The sequence below is a fragment of the Lissotriton helveticus genome, chromosome 8, assembly GCF_964261635.1.
Source record: "Lissotriton helveticus chromosome 8, aLisHel1.1, whole genome shotgun sequence".
Lineage (NCBI taxonomy): Eukaryota > Metazoa > Chordata > Amphibia > Caudata > Salamandridae > Lissotriton > Lissotriton helveticus.
In genome coordinates, this window is record NC_136069.1 from 1,140,303,963 (window position 1) to 1,140,322,303 (window position 18,341).

General features: G+C 45.5%; 1 protein-coding gene across 2 annotated transcripts in view; it reads left to right on the forward strand.

Moving 5' to 3' along the window:
- Positions 1-18,341, forward strand: part of EIF5B (eukaryotic translation initiation factor 5B) — a 499,902-nt gene that overhangs the window by 403,274 nt on the left and 78,287 nt on the right. For both annotated transcript variants that reach the window (XM_078658012.1, XM_078658013.1), the window contains exons 18-21: positions 6,450-6,581; positions 15,655-15,786; positions 15,879-15,955; positions 16,082-16,246. In XM_078658012.1, the coding sequence (XP_078514138.1) occupies positions 6,450-6,581; positions 15,655-15,786; positions 15,879-15,955; positions 16,082-16,246 (506 nt within the window). The remainder of the gene's footprint in view (positions 1-6,449; positions 6,582-15,654; positions 15,787-15,878; positions 15,956-16,081; positions 16,247-18,341) is intronic.

An 18,341-nucleotide genomic window follows, 5' to 3' on the forward strand; every position in this document is an offset into this window, starting at 1 on the left:
CTTTGTGAGGAGGAGAATCCTCATCCCATCCTACGTGATTTTTATATAAAGCAGGTGCTAAGGCCACTGCCCACTTTCTAGCAAGTGTGTATTTTTTATGAATCGGTATTTGATTCGAGAAGGCAGGCATAATTACTTCTTCGCCATGAGGGCACTCCCTGACAAACTCCGGTGGCCAGTCTTTTTCAGCTAGAAGGATGTCATAGCCCTTGGATAGGTTATCCCAAAATAGTCCCCTTATTTTCCTAGTCTTATCTCCCTCTATACGTAATGTTATCTCGTATATTTTGTGGGGCTTGCTAACTCTGGTATCTGCAGTTTCCACTTGAAGGTATTCATTCGTGTCCACTGTCTCCAGATGATTCATAAGGACTTTGCGAGCTATGCTCACCTCTGCTGCGCTGTCTAGCATTGTCTGAGCCCATTCTCCGTTTTTCAGTTGTGTCCTCAGTATTCTCGGCATTGTTAACTACCTTGATACTGGCTACCTTCTTTTTTGGAAATTGTGATTTCTTTTTCAGTTGAGCAGGTTCCTTGTCTTTGGACTTGGCGTGCTCTTCTGATCGTCCTCTTCTTTCCGATTTCTGCGAGGAATTCTGAAAAGATTGAGACGGACGTGTATCAATGTCTTGATATCTATCAGGTTTTTTAATATTATCCCTATTTCTAAGGTTATATCTATTCCCAGAGGGTTCACTCTGAGGTGACCTTTGTCTCGGGTTTGGAGATTTCTCTCTTCGCCTAGGAGACCTTCCTCTGGACTGGAATTTCTTTTCTTTAGGATTGGATTGTTTATTTCCATCCCAGTTCTTTTTTGGTGAATTATTATTAAAAAATATTTTTTCTGGACTTGTAGTCAGTTGCGGTTTTACTGGTATTCCACCTAGACTATCTCTGCCTAGTTCTTCATAGGATTTTTCTATGATTCTGGCAATTTCAGCTGGTTGGTCTGCTATATCTGTCTCTTTTAACCTCTGGCGGATCGCCACGTTTGCTGCTTCACCCTTTATGTTGGCTAGTAATATAGCCGAGACCTGCTTGAAGTCTTTCAGTAATTTCATACCAAGAGTTAAAGCAGGTTCTGGACCGTATTCATCTTGAATTTGTTTTAGCACATCTGGTATTACCGAAATGGATGGAACACCGTGCGTTTTTGTGTAGATTGAAGCAAAGACCGTACCCCAAGTGTCACAGTCCTCAATGTGTGGTGCGATTCCCATCGGGAGACATATAGTCAGAATCCTGTGCTTTTCTAATGGGGTGGTGTCAGGAAACACCGCCTCTATTTGGGTGATTTTCTGTGCCAACCAGAATGGTATCTGTTCCCGTTTAGCTGGAACTTTACCTAGGCAGGATTGGATGTTCTGTGGTGTGATTTTATTTGTGTTCCCCTGGTGAGGGGTCAGCTGTGGAATTTTAATCGCTGGCTGAATTGTTGAAGTCCGCATTACATACTGAACTAATTGTCTGTGAATTTTTAGTAGTTGTTTTAGCTGTATTAATAGCTCTGGTGCAGTCATCTCGTCGATGTCTGGATGTGGTGTGTATCCGGCTAAGACCGGCCACGTTGCTCCTGGTCTTCCTAAAGGACCGAGCCTTGTAATGTGATTATTATGTTTTAGGGCGCCATCAAATAAGAGCAAATGCTCTTGGAATTTGAGTGGTACTTCCACCTCCTCGAAAGGAGTGTACGTTTCAGGAGGTTCCTCTACTTTGTAATAGTGGAAGTACTTTGTTACAGCATTTGCTGCTGGAAAATGTATCCATGTATAGTATACCTCTGTCTGCCGATATTCGTGTGCCTCAATTACGAATATGACTGTGCCACCTCTAGGTGTCAGTCCATTTTCTATAAGTTTTAAGGTTATAGATCTCCTTTTGGCGACCTGGATGAGTATTATATCCGGGTCTGCTGTTTGCATGGTAGCATCAGCATCTGCTATTTCAGTAGCTAATCTAATTGCCTCTCTTTCTCCATCACTGTCTCCCATTTTACTGACAGGATGGTATTATTTTTATTTGCAGATCAGGTTTCTTTATGGAAACAGAGATTAGGTGCACAATATTTTGGAACTGTTTTATCCTTCAACGTTGACTAGACCAAGAACCATACATAGGAGTTCCCTCCTGCGAGGTTTTGGAGGATATAATAACCTTTCACCCACTCCAGACGTCTTTGGAGTATTTGGGAGAAGGGGTCTGAGTGAGAAAGCACGACTGAGTTACTCTAAATGTCTTACGTTAGTTTTATCGCCCTTTCCAAACACGTTGGGCGCCATGTAGTGTAGCTCCTATTTTCCCAATAGGCTCTGCGCATTGGAATAGTACCTACAGCAGTAAAGGCCTAGGCCAGACGTTAACTAGGTCTACTACTGTCGAAACTAGACTTAATTTTTGGGTTTGCCAGCTAAGCTCAGAGTTCGCTAGAAACTTTCTCGAATGTTCAAGGAAGGATGAACTCCCCTGATTAGACAAGAAGGGATTTAGTTTCTGACAACCATAGAACATGACAACTTTGCTCTCCCCTAATCAAGAGTCAATCTCGAGAGTCGTGTGAGCACAAGGCAATTATTTTACTCAGTCAGTACGTGCATTCTTAGTCTCATCAGAATGTAGAGAAAAGGAAGAGACGGGCGTGTTCAATAAAAGATGTTATTTATTGATCAGTCTCTTTTCTCGTACAAGAGAAATGGATCGATATTATTGCAATACTTATAGTTAAGTAAAGTGCATACATTAGAAGCAATAGTATAAAATAATACTGTAAAAACATTGATATGGTTTCTGAGCCATATGATGTTTAAAATGATTAAAATATATTTACATACACATATACATTTGACTAAACGTACTCAACTGGTGTTTCTAAATACGCCTACCCCGTGTACCTGACCTAAGTCTAATGCGTGGGCGGGAATAGAAAGTTACAGTTTAGTTTAAGTTTGTTTTTGCCAAGTGAATAACTAAAGAATTCTCTAGGAGGGGTTATTCAGTTCTGTACCTGGAATTTAGGATGAATGAGGAATGGTATCTCTTTCTCTGCTCTCGATATTCCAGGCTGCCTGCGAGGGCTGCCCAGAAGCGCCGGTGCTGGGTCTCTCGGCTTGAGATAGCAGCGCGTCTCTCAGCGCGTCAGGAAGGCGGGGCTGCTGCCTGCGGGGTCTGCTTCTGCTCTCGGCTTCGGCAAGTATGGCTGCTCCGTCTTGTCACCACGCGTGTGTTTGCATAGGGCAAGGTCGGCAATATTTATACCTTAAAGGTGCCGAGATTGACGTAAGGATGGACATAGGTACGTCAATAAAGATGTCATACGACTTGCTCGTTAGCACATTCTTTACTAAAGTTCTCTGTGAAATCAAAACAATGGCCGCACGGATTATCCAGGTTGTCATAGGTTTGATTTGTTATGAGAACGTCGTATGCCTTATCAGGGGCTGGAGGAATATCGCTTGTCTAATTAGATCTCAAGCGTTATGACCTAATCAGATAACACGTTCCTGTGCCGTAGTGTGACTGCGTCAGATAACGGTATCTGCATCATGGGGGATTTCTTGCCTCATGGGCTGACTGTTAGTTAACTAGCTAGTAAGTTTAACCAGAATAGGGTCAGGAATAGGGGGATCGAATCAGAACCTATAGAAATACACGACAACCCATGGCACCGTTTTTAAAAACTTTTTAAATATCGGCTCTCAGCATTTTATTCTATTAGGGCCAGACCTAAATACAGCCTAGGCGTCATCCTGGCATTTACATTAATTATTTCTTGATTCTTAAAACTAGGTGTGACTTCTCTAAGATTTACTGCTTTTGACACTTGTACATTTCCAATGGCTGTTCAGAATAATCATTCTTAATTATCTCCAAAATCTTTCCAAAAGAGCCACTTTGATAATGCTTTGATAAGCAACTTAGATCAAATCTTTGTGTTCTACAGAGCGTATAAGAAAATCATGGTTCTGTCATTTAAGGAAAGCTAGAAAAATAGCTGATTCGGTGCTTTTGACTTGGAGTTGTTTTAGGGGGTCTGAAAATGTTGTTTTGGTTGTCCTTTTCAGGTAAGAGTAGGTGGTATGGAAATTCTTATAAGGTGCCTTATTTTTATCTTTATTGGAGAATCCTGCTTGCACTTTTTGTGTAACTCACCCGGAAGTGTGAGAAAGGCGATATCCATGCATGTAAACCATAAAAACAAAAACTGACTGTGTTTGAACAGGAATGATGAAGAGTAATTGAGGGGCTATATTTTAAGAGAATATTAAAGATAGTGTTTTTTGGCTATTTCATGGTCCGCTATTTATTTTAGCTTTCATCACTGTTTGACATGAATCATGACTTGTAGTGGAAATACTTGGTCTTCTCGATTGTCTTACAGGTCTATATTAAGTGGTGAGGTAAGACCTTTGGGAAGTTGACTGTAGTGATACTATTCTAAATGTTTTCCTTTTTTGTGCTTAATGAGATATAGCAAGTTTCAACGGTTTATAGCATTATGGAATGGATAGAATGTTCATGGGGGGGGGGGGGGAGTGGGAATCGGCCTGGGAGGGTACAAAAATCTATTTTCTTAATAAGTGGTGGCAAGTTGTACACCTTAACACTGAGAGAATGTTCAGTTTAATTTGAGTTACCTTATTGTGTGACTGTTGTTCCTGCTTTCTTCTAACTGATAAGATGATAACCTGTGAGTATAGACTTTCTTGGGCGACTTACCTAGGCTGGTGAGGCACCATTTATGTTCTTTACTGGTAAAAAGTTGGGTATAACTCCTATCCAAGCTGGATTACTGCTACAGTATATTAATTATGCCCAATCTAGAAATACACATAAAGCAAAGTTCACAACCAGGAATTCAAACATTTAATGAGTTTTGAGACCGGAAACAAGCATCCTGGGACCGTTTTCTGGCTAATCAGCCGTCATCAGCCAGGCTAGCTTCAATCCAGAGGCAAAGTGAGCAAGGGACCCACGTCTGGGCATACCCTGCCAACTTAGAGCGAAGAAAGCGATACCAAAGGGGATGATGGACGGAGCGCTTGAGCAAATCAAACACCCACCCCCAGTCAACTGATCTGGGTTTAATCCATCCTCATTCTTTAGCTCACTCCACCACCCCAGTTCAGACATGGCCATATGCAAATCAGTCTGACCCTGTGCCTTATGGGAACAGTCCAGCCCGAACTGCCAAGCCATGTCTTCCCTGGACCGGAAACAAGCATCCTGGGACCGGTTTCTGGCTAATCAGCCGTCATCAGCCAGGCTAGCTTCAATCCAGAGGCAAAGTGAGCAAGGGACCCACGTCTGGGCATACCCTGCCAACTTAAAGCGAAGAAAGCGATACCAAAGGGGATGATGGACGGAGTGCTTGAGCAAATGAAACACTCAGCCCCAGTCAACTGATCTGGGTTTAATCCATCATCATTCTTTCGATCAGTCCACCACCCCAGTTCAGACATGGCCATATGCAAATCAGTCTGACCCTGTGCCTCATGGGAACAGTCCAGACCGAACTGCCAAGCCATGTTTTCCCTGGACCGGAAACAAGCATCCTGGGATAATTCACAGGGTCCTTCTTACATTCACGTAAAACCTGAACACCAATGTTTAAACTATTCCTCTTTGGCCCCAGCTCCCAACATTTGGTCCTTGGGTGAGCACGCGTAGCTGTGCCTTGTTTGTGAAAATTCCTCTTGCCTTACATGAGATCCTGCCAAGGTTTCTCAAGTTCCCTTTTGTACTAGGGCTCCTCCACATGTATTCTATTTCCACCTGCCTAAGGTTATTGCAATTGCTTCATTATTAGCCAAGGACCCACAATTGGCATTACTGTTTCAGAAGAATGTGTCTCACTCAACTCAAAATTTGTAATTGTTGCATTCCTGTGGCTTTTCTAAGACATTTTTTGCTAGAGTATTGGTGACGATATATATTTAGTTATAAATGCTTTTAGGAGTTAAGTTTCCCCAGAATCGCTCTGCAAGTACCAAAAGCATATTTAAAAAAAAGAGATGTCCCAGAAGAGCCAGATATATGAAAGCTGGGAATTATAATCTCTAAAAAAGCATTGTATTGGGCAGATTGTGGCTCTATAGAGACAATTGTAAAGATAGTTCTCTCATCATTCGACCCCAGAAAAAAACGAAACGGCTATTGTAGTGAAAATAGAGATGTTGGTGCAGTTAGGTGTCCTATTTAAAATTTTAGGATGTTTTAAGGAGTATTTCTTACTTGTGCATAGTGTTTAAAGTCGGTCTTATATTGTGATGCTCTCTGTTCTCTCCATAGCTGATGCCAGTTTCATTTTACTCATTAAGTTTGTTGGGTATGAAGTTGTAAAGTTGGGCATTCCAGAGTCACATTGTTTTTAGCATCACTTTGATCTTTCAGAGTGGTATTTCTGATGAGCCTCCTGTCCTTTACTAATTCTTTGCATTTTTGTGTGCCTTCAGAATCAGTACGAGAAGCACAAGGAGGTCATGGCTGCCCAGGGTGTAAAGATTCTTGGGAAAGATTTGGAGAAGACCCTGGCTGGTTTACCGCTGCTGGTGGCCCACAGAGAGGATGAAATTCCAGTGCTTAGAGTAAGAAAAATTAAGTTTGAGTAAATGTTATTTTGCATGTGAAAGAGTGGATTGACAACCTACACTGTTGTCCACTTTTATATTTATGTGGCATCAAGCATTCAAATAACAGATAATGTACACCAAATACAAGCACAAACATCAGTTTGTCCAAGCAAACACAGCAAGACTGGTTTCTGGCAAGCCCAAAGTCTAGACTTCAAACCAGACATGAATTTGAAGGTCTTGCAAACCTGATCACCCCCATCAGATACGCCCCTTCTTCCACATGCAGGGGTAATAATCGACCATTATGTTCAAGCACTGGTGAAATTGTAAGTATTCCACCTTCTCCGCCTGCTTCCTCACACTGCACATGCTCTGGAAGATCTTCAAGTGTCGACCCTTGCACACCAAACACACTGTGACAGAGGCCCTCATCACAGGCCGACTGGACTATTGCAACGCTTTCTACGTGGGACTACCCGCACACCACCTACAGAGATTGCAAACCATACAGAACGCCGCAGCCAGACTCGCACTCAACCTCCGCCAACCATCCTACATTACATCCATCCTAAGGCAACTCCACTGGCTCCCCGTACAGAAGGAATGCCAATTCAAGCTGCTGACCCATCCACACAACCAAGGACCTGTCCACATTAACCAACCTCTTAAATTCCACCAACCTTCGAGTGGATTACGCTCTGCCTCCCTATCACTTGCCCGCACTCTTCGCATCTACCAAAGCAGAAGTGGAGGACGCTCCTTCTCCTAAATCCCAGCAAAGACCTGGAACATCCTCCCCACGCGGCTCCTGACCATCACCTCACTTCCAGAATTCCGAAGGGCCATCGAGACCTGGCTGTTTGAATGAACCTCTCAGGACCTGCCAGCGCCTGGATACCCTTTCAGGTGATTAGCATCGCTATATAAATCATGATTGGATTGGATAAAAAGGCATACAGTGGAATCTGTGAAAATAACACTATCAGTCGCCCAAACAAATCTGCTGGAAAGATGTTTCAGATAGCTCTGAGAACACCACTTTGTAACAGCACTGTGGAAAGTACTGAGGAGCTAAATAAATCAAGAAGTGTACTTGTGATACTACTTTGGCAAAATAAGAAGCAGGGGTTGAAGACCAATGTTTGAACCATTTGGGTTCTTGACAATCATGGCAAGTGAAAAAATCTCTGTCCTCTATAGAGTCACAATGTTTTCCTAGTATAACAAATGACTTTCAGCATGTTGGAACAGCTGATCATTTCTTTTAGAGAGAGTGATAAACGTTGAGCGCCCTCTGATGGGTAATGTGTATTTTCAAGTGCCTGGACAAAGTAGAGAAAAAGGTACAGCAAAAGAGTGGAGGGCACCACTTATGACCTTGCAGGTGTGCAAATGCTAGCCATTTATAAAGTGAATACATGATTAACATGCGTAGCTTCAATAGCCACGTTTGTCTGGAAATCCAGCAGAGGAATGAGAATGTGACCGGCAGTGCTTGAAACCCAGTTTCAGTAACATGAGCCTCAAAACCACCTTCAGGGTTGTTCATATTGTTTGTTCTTAAAATTGGAAGGGCAGTTAATCCAATGTTGGAGGAAAAAGACTTTCCTGTAAGTTTGGTTATCCAGCATTTCAATCTCTCATAGATTTAGTGCAACACTGCTTACTGCCCTTTGAGGCGTTTTTGGCCCACATTGTGCTAGATGTCCATCGGGCAGGGATTAAACCTATCCACTTCAGAGGTGTGAACACAATTCCTAAATATTGTGGTAGATCAGACTCTGTATTAAATAAAAATAATTTAAATACTGTTGTTATTTTGGCACATATGTTTGGTAGCTTGATGATGGAAAATAATCGAAAAAAATGACCTTATGAAGATAATACTAATCTGTCCTAATCTAGATTTTGGCACATCTGAAATATTTCTTAACTCCAAAATAGCAAACACGGTCTGAGAAATGTGGACAGGCCTCCCTAGCACACCCCAGGCAACCACAGTACTGGAAACACTGCTGCAATTGGGACATTCTGCACATGCTGTAACAGAACTTTCCAGTGCACTGAAAAAGGATAGAATCAAACAGCCAGTAGGGCACCGAATGAATGGGATATTCATTTAGAGGCCAAACTCACAGACAAGGGGAATCGGCCTGTAGCCAGGTTCAATGCATATTTGCTAATGCCAGGTTCAAGTTAGTGCGTTTATTTATTTCCACATAGAGCATTAGTGAAACTTGGCCCCCTTACGGCTGCATAAAATATCTCCAGGTAGAACATCGGATGCAGGGAGGGGGAAGCCAATGTGCTCTATATGACGTGGACCTGTGCTGCTCTGAAAAAGAGCAAGTTGTGGTATATACGCTTCGACGCATAGTCTGGCTTCAGTTAGAGCAATGTATATAGCTTGCATATTGGACCTTATCCCTCGGCCCTGGGAAACGGTGTTGCAGGGCAAATTTGCTTCTTTGAAATTGGTGTGGGCAAAATAATGAATTGCATTCTGTTGGACTCACTCGCTGGCCCCAGGGTTGAAAGTATGGGAAAAAGAAGTTTAAAAGCAGAAGCAATATGATTGAGAATGGTCTGCATTGACGATAAATTGGCTGAGGATCTGCTACACTTGTCTGAAAAGTTAGACAGATGCATAGGAAAACTAGACAAGGACCATGGGCCTCAAAGTGATGACTGATAAATAGGCTCAACGTACTCAGTATTGTTCCAGACTATTAGTGGGGTGGGAAGAGATGCCACAGTAGGCAATGTTGATGATTTTGCGATGGCCCTTGTTTTACCATAAATACATAAATAACGTTTTTTTTTGTTTTTTTTATTAAACCTTTATTAGCAAGAAGAAAATACAGTTACAGGCCTACAACCGCCAGGGCCGGCCATCAACACACAATAAAAGCAGTATAGTGCTACACAGCTCTTCAGCCGACCACCGAGGGTCCGGCAGCAATGGTGCAAGATATTAACCAAATCTTTAACGATAGGAGATGGAAAGGTTTCATTTTTTATACAATCGAACAAAGAAACATAACCAAAAAGAAGAAAAGATCGAGGCTGTACCTAGGGTTATTGTGCACGTCCCATGGGAGACGGGGAGAGGCAATCAAAGAACAATACGAAAAAGCAGGAGAACTTCCAGGAGAAGGGAGGGGGGATCCAGAGCCAGAGACATAGCAACTACATGGTACAGGAGGAAGCCGAAACACACAGTCAAGGGGAGCAAGGTGTATCAGGAGGATCAGGGAGAGGGGGATCACAGATCTCCCCACGGTATGAGTTCCATTGGTCCCATATTCTACCCCATTTCCGCGGCCTGCCACGGGAGACATATACAATTTTCTCTCTGAACATACACCAGTCCATGTTGTCTTCCCATTTACGAACTGATGTTGCCCTCTGAGATCCCCACAGTTGAGCGATGTCCCTTTTCGCAACCATGTTACCCAGCGTGACCCATTGAGTCTGGGCGGCAGTGCAATCATTCGGTTCCCATATGTTTAACAAGCAGCGTCTGGCCTCAGGCAGCAACTCAACACCCGTTACCTCACCCATCACCGCATGCACTCTAGTCCAAAAAGACACAACATCCGGACATTCCCATATGATATGGAGGAAGGTAGCAAGCATACCACAGCGACACAGCCCATCCGCTGAAAAACCCATACGCATCAATCGTGGACCCGTGACATAGACCCGATGCAGAATCTTCAGCTGAACGAGTCGCAGACGCGCCGGAATCGCAACCTCCTTGGGAGAGGATATCGCAACCTGCCAGTCCTCATCATCCAGTTCCAGCCCATCGTCAGTCCACGTACTACGAAGCTGAACAAGCAAGTCCGATCTATCGTTGATGAGCTTTTTATAAATAAGAGAGATAGTGCTGTCCGGAACATGTCCGTCCAGCACTCTATCCTCCAGGGGGGAGCACTCTGGAATATCAGAACCGGCCGGGAAAACCGACTCAATGGCATGACGGATCTGGAGGTAGCGAAAATATTCCATGTCATTCAGATGATATTCCTGTTTCAATTCAGCGAAGGTCTTAATTCTATTCTTAACCCAGAGGTTGCCCACTTTACTAATTCCAATTAGATCCCACCTATCGAATCCCTTTGACGTCCTTAGTTCACCGAGCCGTTCCGCGGCAAACAGAGGGGTAGCTCTGGACAGCCTGTCCACCCATCCAGTAGCCGCAGTCGCGCTGCCCCACACTCGCACCGCTACTCCAGTGGGCCCGTCAAGTTCCTTCTGGCGCCGCTAGAGTAGAAGGCCCGGTAATAATCACCCCCGGGTAAAAGCAACCGGTCCATTTCAAATGCGGGATTCGGGACCGGACCATACATAGCATGGTTCACGGCGCTCAGTTGAGATGCCCAGTAGTATCGTTTAATATCAGGCAACGCTATGCCACCATCGTACCAGGGCAACGTCAGCTTGGCCAACGCAATACGAGTCCGGCCAGCCCATACGAGCTTCCTCTGAAGGCACTCGATTTCACGAAAATAGCTAGCCGGCACTAGATCGAGTGTATTTTGAACAGCATACAAAAAACGGGGAAGATACATCATTTTGAACAGAGCTGCCCGTCCCAGGGGGGACAAGGGTAAATTACACCACGCCGCAACGTCCGACCGAAGCCGGGCAAGTGGAGGCAATAAGTTCCGCTCATAGCGTACCACAGGGTCAAGCGAAATATAAATCCCCAAGTACTTAAAGCCATCCCTAGAGACCGGGATCGGGCACACTCGGGGCAGAGAGGGGGAGTCACCGGTTAACGGGAAGATACAAGACTTGGCCCAATTGATGACCAGACCGGAGTTACGTCCAAAAGAACTCAAGACATCAAAAAGGACCCCTAGCGACTTACGGGGAGACGTCAGGTACAACAAAATGTCATCGGCATATAGTGACACACGATCCTCGAAATCAGGGGACCACCGAATACCCTTTAGTGAAGGCTCCCAGCGGAGCCAAGCAGCGAGGGGTTCCAACACAAGTGCGAATAGGAGCGGCGACAAAGGACATCCCTGCCTCGTGCCACGCCCAAGAACAAAGGGTTCCGAGGCTCTACCATTAACCACAACCTGTGCCAACGGCTGCTCATACAGACGTTTGACCCACGCAATGAATTTTGGACCAAAACCGAATTTGGCAAGAGTAGCCCACAAGTATGGCCACTCAACCGTGTCGAAGGCCATCGAGGCATCAAGAGAAACCAAGATGGCCGGCTCGCTGAGAGATCCCGCCCTCGCAAGGACGCCATGAAGACGACGAAGATTGAGCGCAGTGTTACGTCGGGGAATAAAACCAGACTGATCAGGGTGAACCAACTCGCCAATCACCGTGACCAGGCGGTTTGCCAAAAGTTTCGCCAATATCTTGGGTTCCGCATTTAAAAGTGAAATCGGACGATACGAGGAACAACTCTCGCGTGGCTTGCCATCCTTATGGATAACCACAATGGAGGCCAGCCTCTGGTCCCTGGGAAGGGACCCTAGGTCTCGCGATGCCGCAAACATACGAAGCAGATACGGCGCCATCTTATCCGGGCATAGCTTATACAACTCAACTGGTATACCGTTAGGACCGGAGGCCTTCCCCGAGCGAAGGGAGCGTATAGCGAGCGCAACCTCGTCAATAGAAAAATTCGCCTCCATAAGCACCCTGTCCGACTCAGAGAGACAAGGCAACACAAGATCACGAAGTAACAAGTGCGAGTCCTCTTCCGGCATAGTCGAGACCGGCGCATACACAACCCGAAAATGCTGGGCAAACACATCGACTATCTCGACAGGGTCCACGACTCGCGTTCCATCAATTTTCTCAACAGGCACCACACGATTCAGTCTGTCACGCTTATCCAGCCAAGCAAGCAACTTCCCCGCTTTATCACCCACATCATACAGACGCCCTTGTTGCACACGATTCATTGCCTCAGCCGCGTCAGTCACCAAGGCCCTGTAGTCAGATTGCTTAAGAGCCAAGAAGTGCAATCTCTCAGGTGTAACCCCAGACTCCAATCGTTCCTCCAACACGGCAATCTCAGACTCCAACTTCACCACCTCCTCATTCTTGAGCCTCCTCTCGCCAGCCACCAATGACAAAGTTTGACCACGGATCACAGTTTTATAGGCCTCCCATAGGGAGACCGGGGAGGACACTGATCCCTCATTTTCAGCGAAGTAAAAGTTCATACATTTGACCACCTCCGATCTAATTTTGGGGTTCTGAAGATGCCATGGATTGATCGGGGCAATCCGGCCCCCAGCCCCAGGATGTACGTCTGTGTGGAGCCAGAGCGGGGAGTGCTCGGAAATCCCCCTCGCCAAGTGCTTGATTTCACGCACCGAGACCAACTGCACCACCGGCACAAGGATATAGTCGAGTCTCGAGAGACTATCGTGAGCTCCCGAGTGGAAGGTATACTGAAGCCGGCCAGGGTGCAGCTGTCTCCAACAGTCCACCAACCCAAAAGCATCCACAAATTTCCCCAGCCATAGCTGCGATGCAGGGAGGAGCCTGGGGGGGCTACGATCACACTCTCCATTTAACACGGAATTAAAGTCCCCACCCACCACCAGCAAGCCATCAGGCAACCCCAGAATTACCCCACCCAAGTCGGTGAATGTAGTAGACTGCAGACCAGGCGGAACGTAAACAGACAATATGGAGATCGACTTTCCCTCCCACCTCCCCATAACAGCTGCATAGCAGCCTCTGTCATCCAACACCGTGCCATCTATCTCCAGGGGGAGGGAGTTTCTAACTAGGATACCCGCCCCCCTCGATCCGGTGGTGAAGCCGGAGTGGGCCACCAAACGGTAGCCCCGTCTGTTCAGCGCATGACATGTATTACCCACCAAGTGAGTCTCCTGGAGCAAGACTACATCTGGGGAACATCTCTTCAAGTATTGCAGAACTATCCCACGTTTTATCCTGTCGCCGAGACCGTTAACGTTCCAGCTCAACACCCTAAGCCCCCTACCCCCCATCCCAGAAGAAAACAGTCTGCCCCCCCCACCCCGGAACAATCACAAAGCAGCCAATATGAAACAAAGCGCAGCCTCAAAAAAAACAGAGGAAAGAACCCCCCCACCACCCCCAATGAACCCACCAAACACAAACCCCCCCTCCCTGCACCCCTGCGGTAGACCTGAAAGCCACCCCAACTTGCAGTGTGCCTGTCGCCCCATTACCTAACCTACAAGAAGAGAGAAAAAATCCCCAGAGGAGGAAGATTCCCTAAACCCCCCCACACCCCCGGGCATTCACAACATAACAGAACAAAGTCTCTGAGCCTCTGCCGCAGATTCAGGGTCGCCGATGTAGACTCACTGCTCCTGGTCCTCCAAGCCACCTTCAGCGCCCCTCGAGGTCTCCGGGCCCTCCTGGCGCGTCGACAAAGTGTCCAACCAGTCACTAACCACCTCAGGGCGGTCAAAGAAGAACGCCCGATCTTCACGTTCGATCCGTAGGCGGGCCGCGAAAAGCATAGCCTATTTCAGTCCCAGGTCTCGAAGGCGCCGTTTCACTCCCGTAAAGCCCATTCGTTGTTTCTGCACCGCCTGAGTAAAGTCTGGATAGAAACTAATCAATGCATTCTCAAATTTAGTGGGTCCATTCATTCGTGAAGCTTGCAGGATAGCGTCCCTGTCACGAAAATTGAAAAGCCTGGCAATTATGGGCCGCGGAGCGGCTCCCAACTTCGGCTTCCCACCCGGAACACGATGAGCACGCTCCACAGCGAAGAATTTACTAGGGCCCTTTGGTGCCAAATGTTTCAATACGAGGTCCTCCACCAGGATATCAACAGGCAGGTCAGCGGAGTTCTCCGGGACACCGACGATGCGCACGTTATTGCGTCTGGCCCGGCCCTCGAAATCTTCCAGCCGACTGGCAAGCAGATCACAGGTAGTCCGGAGATTGCGGACTGTGGTCTGGAGATCCGAGACATCCGTGGTCAAGCTAGCAGTCTTGATGTCAAGGGACTTAACACGTTCGTTGGTTTTCCCCAAATCCGCTCTGATGAGGGTGACATCAATCGCCACCGTATCGATCTTAGCCGCCAAGGTTTCGTATTGCTGGCTCATGTTGGACTGAACACTCGCAATGGCGCCCATAATGTTCTTCAGGGTTGGCTCCTCGTTCTCAGGAGAACCGTCACCAGCTTCCTCTAGGGCACCACTCGACCCGCCCGGGGAGCCCCGCGGGTGAGTAAATCGATCAATAGTTTGGGATTGGGCGACCCCCCCCCCCCGGGACGGGCCTCTGGTGGTGCGCTTCTCGATAACCGCCCTGCCCGCCATGACGGGCAACCAACTCCAACAGGATCAGTAGGATTTGATCAAAATGATGTCCGTTGTGGCAAGCTCGAAACGGCAAGAGAGTATGGACCAAGCGCTGGCTGAAGGTCGGCAACAATAACAGGTCCGGAGCGCCGATCGGCTGCAGGGCGTGCACAACAGCGACCAAAAACGAAACCGAAAGTACACCAGGGGCAGAGGGCGTGGCACATCAGCCGTTGTTGTTCAATTGCCACCTGGGTACCTCGGGGAATCAAGCCCCCGGTTGGCATACGATGTAGGCCGCAATCTTCAAAGTGCAGTAAGTCCGGCATCCGGCGGCCAAATCAAAAGGACGTGGACATCAGCAGGGCATCAACGAAAAGTACCCGTCGTCATAATCAGGATCGTTCCCAGGATAATCGCGGGAGGCAGAAAGGGTCTTGGGAGCCCTTGGCTCACGCGTCCATCATGGAAACGCGCGAAGCTCCTCCCCCATAAATAACGTTTTTAAAAGATTTACATACTAAGATCCAGTCATCAGACAGTGCACTCACATTGATGTTAGAATGATGTCCCACAGAATGCTACTACATTGGAAATGCACATACAGAGTGCGCCACCAACTGAAGTTAGTTTCTGACTTGGTTACTCAGCTTACAGCTGCCTACTGGGATATCCAAAGATTTGCCACACTCTTGTAACATATTGCATATTGTTTGCGTGAATGAGAAGTTTTTACAGTAAAACATGTATTTCTCTAATGTGAGTTTAATGTTGTCTTTTACAAGGATGAATTAATACATGAGTTGAAGCAGACACTGAGTGCGATCAAGCTAGAAGAGAAAGGAGTTTATGTACAGGCATCAACGCTAGGATCACTGGAAGCGTTACTTGAATTCCTTAAAACCTCTGAAGTGCCAGTAAGTGCTTATGGTCATTATAATTTGCCTTCTAGCATATAAAACTTCTGGATCTTTGCACGTATCACATACCTGTTTTGTTTGTTTCATAGTATGCTGGAATCAATATAGGCCCGGTTCACAGAAAAGATGTAATGAAGGCATCAGTTATGTTGGAGCATGACCTTCAGTAAGTAGTACATTAAAAATCCAAACTCCAAAAAGCACTTAAAATTCTTCACAGATTAACTTGCTTAAATTCTGCTTTCTGCAGTGTTCTGATATACATGCGTACATTATAATCTCTCCCTCTCAGATATGCAGTTATTTTAGCCTTTGATGTGAGGATTGAACGAGATGCTCAGGAAATGGCTGATACTTTAGGAGTGCGCATATTCAGTGCTGAAATTATTTACCACTTGTTTGATGCCTTTACAAAATACCGACAAGACTACAAGAAGCAGAAACAAGAGGAGTTCAAGTAAGTATGATTTTTGTAAGATCTAAAGATTTTGTTGAAAATTGAAGATGTGCGTTAAAAATCTGCCTCAGATTACTTTTTTGTAAGTTTCAAAAATAGGTTTATTGAATAAAACTAAATAACAATGCTTCGTACAGTTAATCATCAAATATTATATAGATAAAAAGAGAGAAACAATAATATTACATATTCTGTTTGAAAGTGATGAAGAAAATACATGAAGAAAATAAAGATCTGGTTCTTGGAAGTCTTAATACAATAAGAAATGAGAAGAAAAACGTCATATATTTAAAATATGCAATCACATAAATATTACTGAATTAATATACAGAATAATGTCATTTTAAAAATAAGGGAAGTCAGGGAGGCCGAGTAACTTCTTGCAGTAAGAAGATGGGAGCAGAGGATTTTTTTTGCACTATTATCTAAAAATTGTGTGACAAGAGACCATAGTTGCAGGCGTTTTTTTAGCAAGCATTATAGGGTACACAAAGGGCGTGTCCAGTCTATGGTTATGACAAACAGCGTACCACCAAGTTCAATATGAAAATTTGGCTGTATCCTTCCAATTCTTTATCTGCTGGAAAGCAAGTGCCAATAACAAATCTATGATTTTTTTTGCGATTGTCTCCTATTCCAATCAATTGATAGGCTCCCTAAAAAAATATTGATAAAAGAAAAGGGGTCTGTAGTATTAAAGATGGTTTTATTTGGATCCAATCCTGTTTCCAAAATGTAAGTACATATGGACATATAAATAGCATGTGTTTTAAGTCAGCACATTCGTGAGAGCACGTCCAGCAAGTGCCAGGAATTGCATTGTGTATTTTGTGTAAGTGTGATGGTGTAAAAAAAAAAAAGTCTATTCTAAATGAAAGGAATAGTTTGTGTAGTGTTTGCCGCTCTGGATGATTTCCTGATTTTTGTCCATATCCTATGGTTTTATACCTATTTATCCCTATTTATGGGAGGTTGTGTTAAGCGAGAATAAATGTTAGAAACTTTAGGATTTAAGCAAAGAAAGTTATACCATGTAAAATCGGTCTGGGAAGATGAAGGAGCCACAGATTGAAATTGAGTGTAAGCTTCAAATATTGTAGTTGGTAGAACTGAACATTTGTGTTGAAAGGAGAGAGGTAGATGAATAAGGGAGTGTATCCTTGAACGTGTATGAAATGAGCCCTGTTCAAATAGCTGATGTACCCAAAGCAAACCTCAATTTCTCCATATTTTCAGTATATAGGTTTATTGTTGACCAGTATAAATTTGGTATGCCAAATAGTGGATGCGAGAAAGGTGTCAAAATCATGCGGGGTAGTGGAGGAGAGCATCTAATGTGTAACAAGAGTGTTTGGTTACTGGTGTGGAAGTTTTTTGTAGTTTACGAGTGAATGAAAGGTATTTATGAAATGAGCAGGGTGCTATGAATGAAGTCTCAAGATCAACCCATAGTTGGGAGTCTACTGATTGATCAGGTTCGAGGCATGTGGGCTGCTAAATTCATATCTATTGCATAGATCGCCGCCTAGTGTTGGGTCCGGATGATTGCACATTGTTGTCCTGGAAGAGTCTTCGAAGTATCACGAGATAGGTGGCTCCTCCCCTGGACTACAGTGCGCATGGGCATCGACTCCATCCCCAGATAGTTTTTTTCCGCCATTGGGTTCGGATGTGATTTCGACGTCTCCTTGTCGGAGAAAACTTACTTCTTTAAGGCCAAAAGGCCTTCGTTACCTGCGTCGGTATTGTTCGCGTACGGTCTCGGCCTTCATTCGACTCTTCGAGTAGAAATTCTGCGGAGTCGACTACTCTTCGGACGTCGAGGCCCTGTCGTCGCAGCAAGACCCCGACGAACTTACCATGGAACGAAGTCCGTTCAAGCGCTGCCCCGTGTGTGGGTCCAAGTACCTACACATCGACGTGCATCCAGTCTGTAACAAATGCCTCTCGCCGGACCACAACGAGGACAACTGTATGGCCTGCTCACAGTTCAGGTCAAAGAAAACGCTCAAGCTTCGGCGTGCGGCGCGCCTCGAGGCCCAGCGAGCGGCTCCGGCACCCGACGACATCTTCGACGAGCCCGAGGCAGAAGTCC